This window comes from Ciona robusta, chromosome 1, assembly GCF_009617815.1.
Source record: "Ciona robusta chromosome 1, ASM961781v2".
NCBI classification, from domain to species: Eukaryota; Metazoa; Chordata; class Ascidiacea; order Phlebobranchia; family Cionidae; genus Ciona; species Ciona robusta.
The window spans coordinates 10,573,226-10,588,030 of NC_143235.1; the positions used below are offsets into that span (position 1 = coordinate 10,573,226).

General features: G+C 32.2%; 1 protein-coding gene across 4 annotated transcripts; it reads right to left on the reverse strand.

Annotated features, from left to right (window-relative positions):
* Positions 1-62: 62 nt before the first annotated feature.
* LOC149743044 (centrosome and spindle pole-associated protein 1-like) lies at positions 63-14,648 on the reverse strand. 4 transcript variants are annotated; one of them, XM_089879563.1, is made up of 30 exons: positions 14,325-14,648; positions 13,876-14,076; positions 13,230-13,355; positions 12,518-12,688; positions 11,715-11,842; positions 11,367-11,450; positions 10,781-10,949; positions 10,384-10,516; positions 9,801-9,909; positions 9,459-9,516; positions 9,133-9,215; positions 8,818-8,916; positions 7,977-8,167; positions 7,753-7,801; positions 7,398-7,518; positions 6,695-6,842; positions 6,306-6,436; positions 5,713-5,832; positions 5,274-5,423; positions 5,077-5,217; positions 4,901-5,007; positions 4,671-4,768; positions 4,325-4,442; positions 3,803-3,925; positions 3,239-3,367; positions 2,729-2,807; positions 1,974-2,089; positions 1,515-1,560; positions 1,191-1,320; positions 63-584 (listed from the first exon to the last, which is right to left on the reverse strand). In XM_089879563.1, exons 1-30 carry the CDS (start codon positions 14,463-14,465, stop codon positions 352-354), a joined length of 3,732 nt encoding a protein of 1,243 aa, XP_089735689.1. In that variant the 5' UTR covers positions 14,466-14,648; the 3' UTR covers positions 63-351. The 4 variants fall into 4 exon arrangements, with proteins under 4 accessions (XP_089735689.1, XP_089735681.1, XP_089735672.1 ...); XM_089879555.1 differs by having other exon boundaries at positions 1,191-1,323; positions 5,713-5,829; positions 14,325-14,647; XM_089879546.1 differs by having other exon boundaries at positions 1,191-1,323; positions 14,325-14,647.
* Between the last annotated feature and the right edge of the window lie 157 nt (positions 14,649-14,805).

Genomic DNA, 14,805 nt, shown 5'->3' on the forward strand with positions numbered 1-14,805 from the left:
CTACCTTGCCATGTATTTTCTAAAGACTAGCTGAAACATTTTTGTATGTATGAAACAACGAATTCATTTTTTAAGTGTTGCTGTATTGTTGTTAATTTATTGGTTACTATGGTAAAATCGTCAAGAAAAACTCTATGAATTAACGAGTAACAGAGGATTGAACATTAAGTATAAAAGTACAGTTCACTACAAAATAATAAAATATTTGCGAAACAATTTTTGACACATAAGAAACTTTACATTTGGTCATCATAGAACCCACTATATATTTACTATGAAAGTCACAGTGTACATTAGAGATATATTTTGCCAACTACGCCTATGCTGCAACTCTACATACTAAACATTTAATTATGTGGCTGTGGCTGGAGGTCCGGTGCCAGGACGAAGCCATGGCTCCGTGTCAATCGTATTTATGGAAGGTGGTCTTTCATCAGTGGGTCGTGGAGCTGAAATGGAGGTTCCTTTCCTTGGTCTGCGTGCGTTTGGTTGGAATGTATCTGGTGTGTCAGGAAGATCTGATCGATGTTGGTTGACGAAACGATCAAGTATATCATCAGGATCCGTAAGTGAAACCTCATCTCCTGTAAATGTAAAGAGATAAAGTTGCATGTGTGCCAGGGGGTATATATTATATATTAAAGTGCATCTCTGATATTGCTTCATACAACTTTATGCACATCTAAAACATACCATAGAAAGTTGGACTATAAGCATTTTAACAAGATCAAAATCATGTGGAGCATTTTTTCAAAATTCCAAGACCAATGTAAATTTGTAGTAAAGGTTTTTAAATATTGTTAAAATATCCTTTTTAAAATTAAGGTGTACGGTACACAATTTACAATTGCACAGATTGCAGTAGCACCCTGCAACCCATGGTTGGCAGCTCAGAGTTAGTCGTTAGAACAAACTTTTAATAAAATAATGAGCCTATTAAATGAAAGTAGAGTTTTACTATCCTTACAACAACAGATATAGAGTTAACGCCAAGGTTTTATTCCAACAGCCACCATATTAAATTAGTCTGCTATAATTAACTCATTTTTTACTGAGTTATTATTTTAAAAAATTTTCTGAAACGTATCATTTTCAATACGAGAATTTTAACGCAAGAATTTTCCTGGGTTTTATGGAAGTTATAAATATCTTATTTTTTGAGTGAGCTACTATTAAAATAATGCTAAAACCTGTCAGTTGTTTCAGTTTATCCAATCTGTTTTCATTCCGGTTTGCAAGTCTGTCCACATCAAGTGTGGCAAGCGATGTCAATGAGTTGATGGAGTAGCTATCAGGTGCTCTGTATGTCAAACCTTCATCCTGCTAAAATATAAGGTTTATCAACAAAGTTACATACTTGGTAACTCCTAAGCTGGTATAAGGTGTATGAAACAGAACAATCGTGTTATAACAACTGTCATTTTCCAGCCACGCGGGGATAAAGTAAGTTACATTACGTTCATATATAAAATTAAAGAAGAATTAAATGTTGTGAGTAATAATATGTTTCAAACCTCATTTCGTTTTGAGATTCTTCTTCTTTCACGAGCAGAAATTTTCCTGAGGAGAAAAATAAATAATTAAATGGACATTTGCATAAACCCTGTTTAAAGTAATTATAAAAATTTAGAGTATAGTAGGGTAGGGAAAGATTGGACATCTTTAGTAGATAAATCCAAATATCGTGATCCTGTTTCAAACAATAAACAACGGTCTATGGGAGTTGTTGGGATACGTTTTTTTTTTCTTTGTTTACTACCAAATGGGGTGAGAAAATAGAATGGAAAGGAGTCCCATCTTCCCCCACCCTTATATATATAAGTACAAAAAGCCAGTCATAAATGTTTTAGTACAATTAAAAAGAATACAAATAAAACTGTTTTATTAAAACAATTACACTGGAAAATAAATGTCTCTTAAAAATCTTAAAAATGCAGACCCCCAAAAAACATTACAAGTGATTTTATACGAACCTGCCAGCACGTGAAGATGGAAACGAAGGTGGTTGATTCTCCACATCATCTGTATCAGGTATAGGGAGGTATGTGGAGTCAGCTTCAAGTAGTGAAGCATATGAATCAGATGGTGGCTGGAATGAAATAGATTTATTTAAAGAGTTATATACGAGTACATTGGTGCCAATAACACATACGGGTACACATCAACCAACAACATAACGCAATAATACATGATTTTAACGCTTAGGTGCAGAGCTGGTAAGTTTAAATTTATACTGGGGTACGGAATCTATTCCTAAACTATGGTACGCGTACCACTAGTGGTCTCCCAGGTGGTATGCGTAACTTATTAAGTTCACACCTAATAATCGCAAATGATCTGTTATTTTTTATTAAATACCCTTTTTTAATCTGTATAAATTACATAAAAAAAATTCGATTTTAATCTGTATAAATTACGTAGAGCGTGAAATTTTATGCTATTTTCCTTGGTGTATTAAAAGATTGGGTATATATGACAATTACTCGGTAAAAGCAATTTTTGTGCTATGTTTTTATTAATTTTTCTTAAGGGTGTATTCATTTTACTTTTCCCTTTTGTTTTTTTTTTATTTTGTGAAATTGGCAAAGTTGTATTTATGGATAATATTTTGGTTAAAACCAAAATAATTTTTTTGCTGCTTAAGAAAAATAAAAGGTTTGAAAATAAGATTAAAGAGCTTTATACTGTCTTAAATATAAGCAGCTCCCATGTATTTAGCACTACTTACGATAAGAGAGAATCCATTTCTACTGCTCTTGGTTGGCGATTTCCTGCTGTATTCAGGTTGATCCATATGTTTATTGGTTCTAGTGGAATAAATAAAAATATTTGACAACAATTAGTCATTATTTGAGTATAAAACTAAAATGAGAATTTTAAAAATATTAACACAATTACAAAAATGTAGTAGAAAGAACAGTATTTTTAAATTTAAACATTTTTTAATAACTTACACTCATGTAGAACAAAAAGCAGCACCATAAAAAGTTTATTTTAAACACATTTATTAATACTAATAATCAAAATAACTTTTGTCTCATCGATTACAGTAGCAAAGAATTAGAAATAGTATAAACGAAAATATATAGCGATAAAGCAACAGTTGTTAAAAACACTTAAAGTTAAAAAAACATATTTACATTCAATTGGTAGGAAATAAACTTTGTTGCCACACCTATTTTAGAGCTATTGTTATAAATTCAGTAATTTGTCAAAATAATTAATTCTAATTTTGAACCTTAATGTTTCCAACTTTTGAAGTTGATTTTTGATAAGTTGTTGTTGTTGTTGTTCGAGAGAGTTTGCGTCTTTGGGAGTTTCTGGATGTTCGATTCGGAACATTCTAAGTGATGCTGTGTCATCTTGTCTGAAACGTTTATTATAATTTGTAAAGTTGTTTAATGCAAGCACTATTGTCGAATTTTTTAAAGGGAAAGAAAAACATTTTTTTTTAAAAGAAAATTTTTAAATAGTTGTCAAAAAAAACACCACAACTTTTAAATAAAACTGCCAAATGGTGCTCCAAAAAAAGTTGTGATACAGTAAAAATTAGCCAGTTTATTGGAACACATAATTTATTAAATTTGCAGCCTAATTTGATAAAAACAGACTGATATTTTTTTGAAAAAAAACCTTTATATTTGGCAGTCAGTAGTCACCTGTATATACTATTATTAAAAATACATTTGTCTAAAAAAATGAGATAAACACATTATACAAACTCTTCAATGTTTTTTTTTAATTAAAAATGCAATTGGGTGAAACCATTATTCACACAAACACAACACCCGATATATTGAACCTGTGTTTAAAATCAGTGAATTCTTTGAGAGCATTTGAGCTTGGTCGTTCCACAGTGGGTGGTCGACGAACTTGTACAGGTCGCTGTCGTGTTCGCGATAAATCAACCAAAGTTTCCGTTTTACTGAAATTTTAAAACAATTTAAATTACATCAACACTTTTTTTTAATGTGTGGCTAATAATTAGTGACTACTGGGTTGGAGCGATTACTGTTAAGTGTCTTGCCCAAGAACACATACACCCACCATGGTAGCAAAGACGAGCCTTGAACCCATTACCTCTGGGTTTGAGGCAGGCGTGCTAACCACTTTTCCACTGCGCTGGACAAGATACCATATGACAAAAGTTATACATTTTAAACTATGTTTGATAAGGAAATTCATGCTTATACAATCAGCTAATCATATGAATTCAATTTGACATTTATTTAAAAAAGCCGTAACACCTCGGAAAAGTCCTCAAAACTTAAAAGTCAAAAAATGAAAAAGCATCTACTAAGACAAAGAAAACATTGATTCTCACATGGGAACTTGTTTATAAGATGAAGTATCTGTTGAACGTAGTTGAGTTTCAATTCTTCGTTGTTCGCTAAGAAGTTGCTTTCTCAAAGCTGATAACTCGCGTGAAATACGTTTCGATTCTAAATGGAATAATAAGGTAATAATGAGATGATGACTTTCTAAAGTTTGGAACCAGAGTTGTTTAATATTTGTAGTGATGGAATTTATGTCTACGTTCATATTTAAAAGAACTTACAAATTAACAGATAAAAACGATAAAAGATGTAGAAAATTTTGAAGTCTTGTGTTATTCTGTTATTCCTAATCAAGGTTAGGAATATTTCACCAAGCAACACCACACGACTAACCTCTTGATTTTTCCGGTCGAGCTTCCACCACTGGTGAGCGTGCTCGCTCATAATGTACTCGCTCTCTCGCCACCTGGGGGCGTGGTGGAGTAGTTGATCTTTTAAAAAAAATTGTTGAAAAATTTGACCAAACATACAATATGTTTAACAACATATTATGACATTATATGTTTTTGTTTTATTTTCTGGTTTTAATAAAGTTCATACTTTATTAAAATGACTAGACTTACCTCTGTGTAATTTGTGAACGATAAGTGTTTTGTGCCGACTCTTGTTGTTGTTGTTGTTGTTGTGAACCATGAAGTTCCTTAGAATGGATAGGAGGAGATTTTGGTATCTGCAAAAAATTAAAATAAGATGGTTTCTGTAAAATATAAAAATACTCACTTTGAGCATGACTACTTACATTCAGTCGCTCTTGTAGTTCTCTTTCTTTCTCCTTTGAACGCTCCTGCTCCAACCTCTCTTGCTCCTCTTTCCTAATCCTTTCACCTTCTTTTCTCTTTTCCTCGAGTGCTCTTTGCATTTCTTCATTTTCTTTGCGTTTCTAAAACCCCCCAAAAAATAAAAACAACTAACACTCATCATATAAAATGGACACACCTGCTCAATCTTTTCTCTTTGCTTCCTCTTCTCATTCTCATATTCCTCCTGCATCCTTCGGTTCTGCTCCTCCATCCTCTTCTCCTCCTTTTCATCCTCAATCCTCTGTTTCTCTTTCCTCTCATCTTCCAATCTCCTCCGTTCTTCAATCTAAAGTGGATACAAGGTTAAAGTGAAAAAATGCAAAAAAAAATAACTTTAGGGCAATAAAAAGTCAAAAACCTACTTTAGATATGTTAAACACCCCTCATTAATTTCATCAATAACAAACCAGGGCAAAAGTTATCAATTAAAAATCTGAGAGTTCAGTCACCAAGAACTAAATTCCGGATCCATGTTAATAGTTTAGTATTATGCACACAGTAAATACAAGCCTCATAAATGCAACATAACTGCTTTTCATAAAACAGACATTTGAACAAACAAAATATATTTCCACCTGTTTCTGCAAGTTCTCCTTGTATATATCCTTCTGTGACTTTTGTTCCACAGTTTCCTTCATTTCAAATGGATTGCTTCGTCCAAACCTTGGAGATAAAGCTGATCCAAAATCTTGCTGCTGGTAAAAGTTATTTGAATGTTAGAAACAATATAAAAACAATTATAACTGTATAGTTTGTATGACAAATTTGCAATAAGTAAAGTGGTGAATTTTAGCAGTAGTTTGCAATTTTTATGAGTATTTTAGATTTAGTGACAAAAAAATACATCTATACAAGTTGCAACAAACATACACAACAACAAACGCCACACAAAAAAATGTGGACGTCATCTTTTTTTAATGCCAATTGTTTTATTAACAAAACCTTCCACACTACTTTACACTATCACGAATGATACACAAAACAAAACAACAAAAATTTACCTAATGTTAATTCATTAACTTAGTTCTGTTTACTACAATCATATAAAACAATATTGAGCCTTAAATTGACATTTTTTTAATAAACACAATCTAAGAAAAATGTACATTAATGCACTAAGTTACATTTAAGTTTATTCAACTACACAATCACTACAACGCATACACACCTGTCCTCTTGGTGAGAAACTTTGTTTCATCTCCTCAACATTGGTTGCTTGTCTTTCCCGAACAACCTCGGCAGCTTTGTTCGGATCGCGCACCAAATCTTCATTCTCCAGATGCATTTGCCGTAAATCAGCTAAAATAAAAAAAATGTTGCAAAAAAGATCAAATTCGATGAAATAGTAATTAAGAATTAACATAACAAAAATTTAAGTATTATATGTCTATTCACCATTTGTAATTTTTCCATTTAATATTTTATTAATTTGTGAAACAATAAAAAACAACTCTTTCTGCCAGTTTTTGGAAAACTTTGTTTCTACAAGCATAACTATTGAAATTCTTCTATCCGAATACCATGAATGGAATTTAACCAAGAAATCACATGACTCACAAACAAGATTTCCATGAATATCTCGCATAGGAGCACCAGCCCCTCCCTTCCCCCATGGATTATAATTCTGCGCCTCCATCTCAATCTTCCTATCATATCGCTCCTGCTCCTCCTTGGCAGCTTTTGCTTTCTTCTCCTTTAAACTCATCTGGAACATCAGAATCATACATGTTACGGCACATGCCACACAACGACTAGCACATGGCACACGCCGTTTGGCACATGGCACACAATGACTAGCACATGACACATGCCGATTGGCACATGGCACCCTCCAATTGGCACATGGCACACAACGATTAGCACATGGCACACAACAATTGGCACAACCCCAGGATATGTTTCGGAAGCAAACGACCCTATGACCAAAAAACAAACAAACAAAGTATTTTAGTAGCAACCACAAAATAAACTGTTGTGCGATCGGTTTCCCAAATCTGGCAATGATCTACAGATCTAGCACTTATAATGTGAAACAATTTCGTTACAGTGCTGCTACGGACGAAGCTAACAATAATTCAGCCCAATTTATGGAACCAAACATATTATATTTTACCCATTACGAAAATCATCATTATTCTATTTAAATTATAAAAACTCTGTTATTTTTTAACACATTTAATTAAACATATAAGCAACAAAGTATTACAAAAATGCGGGATTTTTGGATTTTATTTTTTTGTTAAAAATGCAACAAACGTACCTGTTCCCTCAGTTCTTCTTGATAAGTCAACATCTTCTCCCTCTTCATCTGTCCATCTCTGCTTTCATCGGATACCAGACTCGACTCAACGTTGCTACCAGTTCTTCTACTGCTTAGAATGCTGAGGAAATAAAAAGGTAAAACATGAAAAATTAACCTTCTGACGCCATCAAGAGTCTGTATCTCTTGTTTCCACAAATACAAATTCAAAAATCAAAGATAAAATTCAACGGAAACAAAAGCTGGTTTTTAATTTTAGTTTTCATTACGGTATTTTGTGCTTGGCAAATATTGTTAAATACTATGACAGATAGCATCAACTAAAATTATATAAATGTTCGCATTTATACATTACCTTTTTTGGCTTGGTTCATGAGATGACCTTGCAGCAATAGAATCAGAGGCTAAAAATAGAAAATCAAATTACGTGCAATCATATATAAGTTTTTCAGTTAGTTACATTATTAAATAACAAAATCATAAAAAAGAATGCATAAATACCAACTGCAGAATTATTTTTTTAATTTACAGCTATATATTTAACTAGAAGCAATATTAACTATTGATAAAAAAAGTTACCTGGGTTTTTATAACTTCCCGCAGCTGGTGAGACCCCTGGTTGAAACCCAGGCTGTGGGTAATTCATAGGGGGTGGGTAGGACGCGGGTGGAGGGGCCCCACTGCCCACGTCGAGCGGATTACGAGCCCCGTAGTAATAATAAGCTTCATCGTATTGGGAGGGAAACTGCTGGGGCATCGGTTGGTAGAAACTGAGGAAATGGAGATAATATTAGAATATATAGAAAGGTCAAGGTGGAAAAGAATGCTTATTCTATTTACTCATCCAATTTGGTGGTAAACAAAGAACATTCAAAGAATTATAAAACCGTATCCCTACGACTTCTATAGACCATTGTTAATTGTTTAAAACACGATCAGGATCTTTGGATAATGGGTGGTAAAGGTGTCTCATCTTTCCCTACCCTACTATATATATTACATGTTAAATGGGTTAGTTCATTTTGATGAAGACATTTTATTTTATAAAAGTCATGTACATTTAATTAACATACTAGAAATATAAACCTTAGAGCAAGCTTGTGAAACCTGTTTTACTAGTGGTAGTGGGCTAAGAGTAATTTTAAAAAAATATGCTTGCTACATTTTTTAACCAATATGAACTTTTTGTAATAAAATGAGTATTTATATGGGAGTGGTCACTGGTCAGTGGCGCAGCCAGGGAGTGTTTAGGGTCGCACCCCCCCCCCCCCTTATAAACCCCCCCAAAAAAAAATAAAAAAACTAATTAAAAAAAACTTTGAAATTCTTTTGATTAACCCCTCCCCCTTATTTTTTACTGGCTGCGCCACTGGTAGTGGTGGTATGACTCTACACTAGGTGCAATAAATCTACAACTAACTTAGGTTTAGGTGGTGGATAATATCCATATGCTGGCCGTGGTAATTTTTGTCTTTCTTCTTCACTACTGCTGTCCGAGGATTCACTTTTAAAAGTTGTTCTGTTAGAAAAATAAAAATTAAATTTAGGTGAGGGTTTATATTGAAAAATATGGTGTCTACTGCTACACAACTGGTTACTTATCTCATTGTTAAAAGTTTGATATGTTTTTCAATAAATTTAAACATTTTAGTTACTTAATTTAAGTTTTAGACACTGATTTTTTGTAGTTTTAGATAGACATGATAGCTTAACATAATTAAAGACAGATCATTACTTTTTCTTTCCTTTCTTTTTAGGTTTCTCCACCTTATGCGGTGAATCTGGTCGTTTGTTGCTTGGTTTACGTGGTGTTATCTCCTGTATGAAGAAGAAGATGTGAAATGCTTTGTAATTTGGTGGCATGGACACATCTTAGTTTGATCAATGCAAAAGTCAAAGTGTTTAAAACTATCATGCAGTCCAACAAAAGCAAAAAGTGTTTTGTCACTAATAATAAATAATAAAGTAGCTTTGGTTTTTTGGTTTGATAACAGGCACTAAAAAATAGTATTACATATGAAAAATTTTATAAAGAGTATTATAAAGAATACTGATTCTTACCTTAATGTCACGATCATTTGCACCAGAAGCATCAATCCTTAGTTCCAACTCCTTCTCCCTATAAAGCATAAACATGTTACTAAGTAGAGAAATTATTGTGAACCAAATTAGAAAACGAAAAAATAAATATTTTATTAGTGTAGATGACTAAGTTCAGAAGAAGCATTAAACAAAGTTTCTCCCAGCAAGCTTAAACATCTTGTGAGGTCAGGACTTTACATCAAGCATATAAAATGTGGCAAATTGTAAATTGTGCCGAAATCAATAGTTTCTTGTCATGTTCCGACACCGGACCTTACCCATAAGAAATAGAATGAAAATACAAGTTAAAAATTGATATACCGTTTCCTGTTTAAATCTTTTTGTTCCATTTGCTTCTGTAATTCAAACTTATATTCATCTTTTCTTCTCTGTACAGTGTTAGCACTTGTCACTTTGCCAATCTGTAAACCTGCATTTGGAATTAATTGTTAAAAAAGTTAAATCAACATGTTAAAACTTAAACAAATATTTATTTTAAAATAACACAGAATAAAGTTTGCCTTGAATAGCTTTAAATAATTCATTGGTACATTTTAAAAAAAATGTAAAAATATTTGTCATAAAAAAATTTCTTTAAAGAATTTTGTCGTCTAGTTAACAAGAGGTAAAGTAATACATTAATGTAGCATTAAGGTATTCCAATTATAGTAGGGTGGGGGAAGTTGGGACACCTTTTTATTCTATTTCTCGTCTCATTTGGTAGTAAACCAAGGACATTCAAAACTTTTTTCTCATGACTTTCACAGAGCGTTGTTAATTGTTTAAAACACAACTAGGGTATTTGAACATTTTATCTTTAAGGTGTCCCGTATTACCCCACTCTACTAGTACTATTTATATTTTAAAAAATCAAAACAAAAGCACATCCAGATAAAACTATTACCTGTGAATTCTTGCTCAGGGGGAGCCGACTTCGACCGAAGATCATTTTCTTTATCATTGTTTATTATATTTGATCTTCTAACTACGTCTCGATTTTGAGCGGAATTTAATCTTCGTTTGCTCTCAGGTGGCTCCTATAGTCGACCCAAATAATAACAAATTACCGAGTGATTTTTATTAAAAATGAGTAGAACTAGAAACGTGGCACAAATTTATGCCTTTGTGCGAAAAATGTTGTTGTTATCCATATAGTGTGTGCGCGTGAGTTTCTGGGTTGTTTTAAAGTGCATTGTGCAAAAAAAAACTTTACACTATCAATAAAATTAAGTTACGAGCTACAAAAACAAAAATAAAAGAATGTTTTCTTTAATTATTAAATAATTATATATTCCTCAAACCTGTGGTGGTCGAACTCTTTCAAATAATGACTCATCGTCTTCGTCACTCTCTTCATAACGTTGAGTCATTCTCTTTCTTTGTCTTCTCGCTCGTAATTTTCGGAGCAATATTTCTTCTTCCTCTTCTAAGCTGTCAGGTTCATCATAATAGCGATCATGATATCTTGGTCTGAAAATAAAGGTAGGGTAAATTACTCAGATAATTGTTGGCTTCATATGTTATCTGGAAGCTTTTAATATAAAAATGATTAGCCAGTGTACTATTCTTAGTCAGAAAATTGTGGAATATACATTTTAAATTCAAGATGCACACAAACTAAATTGTTATTTTACAAAAAAACGCAAAACATGATTGAATCTCAAAATGTACAGTCCGGATAAAATTGTTTTGTCTGCCACAAAGCTCTTCTATTAAATATAAAATAATGCCTAATTTTCTTTTTTTTAAAACAAATGATTAGCATTGGATCATTATATAAGGAAGTCGCAAAAATAATTTTTTCTGGCAAATAAGATTTTTTCTATCGTAAAAAAAAAATCACTTTAAACTCATGACAGCAAACAGAAAACCCTGTGTTGTTGTTACCTTCGTTTTGGAAGATGTTTCATTCTTCTTCCATGTCTATCTTCATCATCATCTAATTCAACATATTTTCTTCGTGGTTTTTCCCTAAATAACACACAATAAATCGGTCTTAAATTCTTTTTTTTATGAAATGTTTACACTTACCAAATACCTTTATAATCAATATTTGTATTTCTAAATAAATAAAGTGTCAAATTTCCAAAACAAATATATACATTATTCAGAACAGCCAACACAGCCCAACCCTATCCAGCCACGAAGCTCATAAATAAAACAAAAACATATATTTAAACCGCAATAAAGCCACAGATGAATAAAACATAACAAACACTGCACAATCATTAGCACCTGTAAAGCACTCGGTCATCCAATTCATCTTCTTCTTCATTTCTATAAACTTTCTCTTGTCGTCTTTTTCTCTCCAACAGATCTTGATACGATTCTTTGACTTCTTCCCGTTTTGTTGCTTGGTTTGTCTGTTAAGTTAACATAAATACAGTAATACAATAGTATATATAAATATTTCAGTGCACTTTTACAGTAAATCTTTCCATTCAACCATCCACCTTATTACACTAATTATCATAAGCTACACTACTATTTCTACAAGAAAGAGTCTAAAATAGAGTGCTATACTGCTATTTACTAATTACACCTACAAAATCTACATAAAAAGTAGGAAAAACTTTTGAAAAAGTAAAACCACTAATTCAACTATATGCACTAAACCTTTTGGAAAGCTAGTCATTCACCAATAAGCAAACAAACATTATTGTTAATTTATCTATACATTGAAGAATGAGACATTTGTATAAACAAGCATAGACAGGAAATAAATTTGGCATCTTTTACCAGCCGACAATATTGTTATAAACAATTATCACACAGACAGAACATGTTAAAAATTTATACCAATTTTAATAAATATTGTATAAAATGATTTTGTAAATTTTTTTGTCCTTATAATACTTTAAAAAGATAGGACAGGAATCTAAAAGAGAAAATAGAGCTTAGATTCTAAAATAATATTGACCCAAGATTTCTACTTGAATTATTCTAATGTATCTGCTGTGCTTTCTACATGCCTTGTGTGCTGAGAGCGAGACTCTCACTGTGCACAACTATACGCTATCTGCTAAGCAGTAGCTTACACCATGTAATTGATTAGATGGATCGTGTGGCACTGGCACAGATATTGCTGTGGCTTGGGGGGCAAGTCTTTCAGGAGAAAGACCTTGCTTGGTCATTCTCTCCAAGTCAGCCTTTTCTTTGTTAGCTTTAAATTGATTGTATTCTCGATTTCTTTCCAACATAAGTCGCTCCTGTTTTCGGCGGTTTTAAATCAAGTTTCAGTTTATAAAAATTCTCACACACAAGAAGAATAGTTTAACCATTATTATAGAAGTATATCAATGGGAATAATGACACCTTTACTGGCTAAGATGAAAAGTAAGACCATTGCCAAACCATATAGAAATGAAACTAATCTATATAATAATGAGCAAAGGTACAAATGACATAAAACAATATGACAAACCTTTATTTTACGTACAAAAAAAGATCAAACACTAAAACACAACCTCAGTAGATATTACAAACTGTTTCTGTTAGACATAATGAAAATAAAACGGTTGTTTTTTCAACATAAGTTTTTATTTTAGTGTCCTATTCAGAATTATCTTTTCACAGTAAACTGTACATGACTGCGAAATAAAACTTGAATAAAATGTTAAAAGTCAAAATAAAATTAAATTTGCTGGAAAAGCGGTTTTATATTTATACGCCCAAACTAGATTAGTAGCCATATAGAATTTCCCCAGAACACCCGGATAAAATATTCGATCCCTTGCTTAATAAACCAACCTTTGCACTGAGATGATCACGGATTGGTAAACTTAACCCAAGATCATTAGGATCAGATTTTCCAGGAAGTTCCTTCACATAATTTTCTGCATGTTTGCCTCGAATACCAGTGGTACGGACTTGTTTCTAAACAAAATATAGATATTTATATATATATATAATATATATATTGACATACTTTATATTTTGTGAGATTGCTTCAGTGGTATAGGATTAGATTTTGTAATATTTTTAACATATTAGGAGCCTTCTGTTTTATGCCTCCAAAGCTATTACAAATTACTTTGCTTAATCTTTGCAATATTATAGTAGGGTTGAAGAAGATGTGACACATTTTCTTATATTTTTTTTTGACACATTTTCTTATATTATATTTTCTTGTCTCATTTGCCAGTAAAAAAAGGTATTATAAAACCGTATCTTCATGACTCCCATAGAATGTTGTAAATTGTAAACCTGATTAGGATATTTGGAAATTATGTGGTAAAAATATCCCGTCTTTCCCCACCCCACCCTACCCTAATATATGATTTTTTGCTAGTAAGTAGAAATAGCATAGTAATGAAATATATCATTTCGGACAAGATAGTTTCTTTACTTATAACCTATATATATATATATATATTATACACATTATTAAATTTACCTCCGCCAATGCTTTCCTGTATTCAAGTCTCAATTCTTCCTTCAACTTTTCCTTCTGCTTCAAATAGTCTTCACCAAGTTTAAATAGTTGTGGAGTTGGAGGTTTCATTTTAACAGCTTGTTGTTGTTGTTTTGTGTCGAAATGTTTTGATATACTTTCTGTGACTTCATTGTTGTTTGCTTCAAGAGGTCGACGAGATTTCTGCAATTTAAAATTTGTAAACTTTATGTAAACTTTGTAAAATTAACATAATCAAACAAGGTAAAATCATAAGCTGAATTCTAATTCACATACATGAATTCACTGAATTGTGAACCTAATTTAAAAAGTCCCATGTGAGAACTTCAAATGATTAAAAGCTGCACAATATTGTAATTATATTACAACGTTAAGATCATCTTTCACTGTTAAAACTAACAAAACACAAAGTGAAAAATACAAAATCTTACCATATGTTGCCGTTTTTCATTCTCATTCATTATATATTCAGTAACAGCTGAAGTTGGGTTCCGGTCAAGTGTATCTCGGTCTCGAGCGATTTTGTTTCGCTGTTCAGCAATAAAACGATCCATGTCATCGTCGTCACGCATTTTCAAAATTTCTATTTCGTAAGCTAAGGTAAAACACTAAATCAAACACTGCATGGACTCTATGTATAATACTCAAGTGATATTGCCGCTAATCAAGGTGCCACAAACCCAATTTAAAACGTAATCGATACCTAACGTGAGATGGATTTCACGTTCTACAAAACAAAATACGAATTAGCGTTTATTGTTACTGGACAACAATCTAACAATAAAGTTCGTCGCCAGGTGCGCCAACTGTAAAACTAATAGAAACATTATACTGTAACTAAAATGCTGTAATCTTTTGGAAATTTTTGCCATGAAAAGCTATGTTAAATATGCATTGCAGTTTTTAAACTTA

Bases quoted from the DNA above. Each gene is read 5' to 3' on its own strand.
- LOC149743044 (XM_089879546.1), bottom strand. From the start codon at position 14,465: ATGCGTGACGACGATGACATGGATCGTTTTATTGCTGAACAGCGAAAC. The intron at 10,517-10,780 runs GTTTGAGGAATA...GGTCGACTATAG, and splicing joins AAAGAGTTCGACCACCACAG to GAGCCACCTGAGAGCAAACG. The intron at 2,090-2,728 runs GTAAGTAGTGCT...ATTTCATTCCAG, and splicing joins GAAATGGATTCTCTCTTATC to CCACCATCTGATTCATATGC.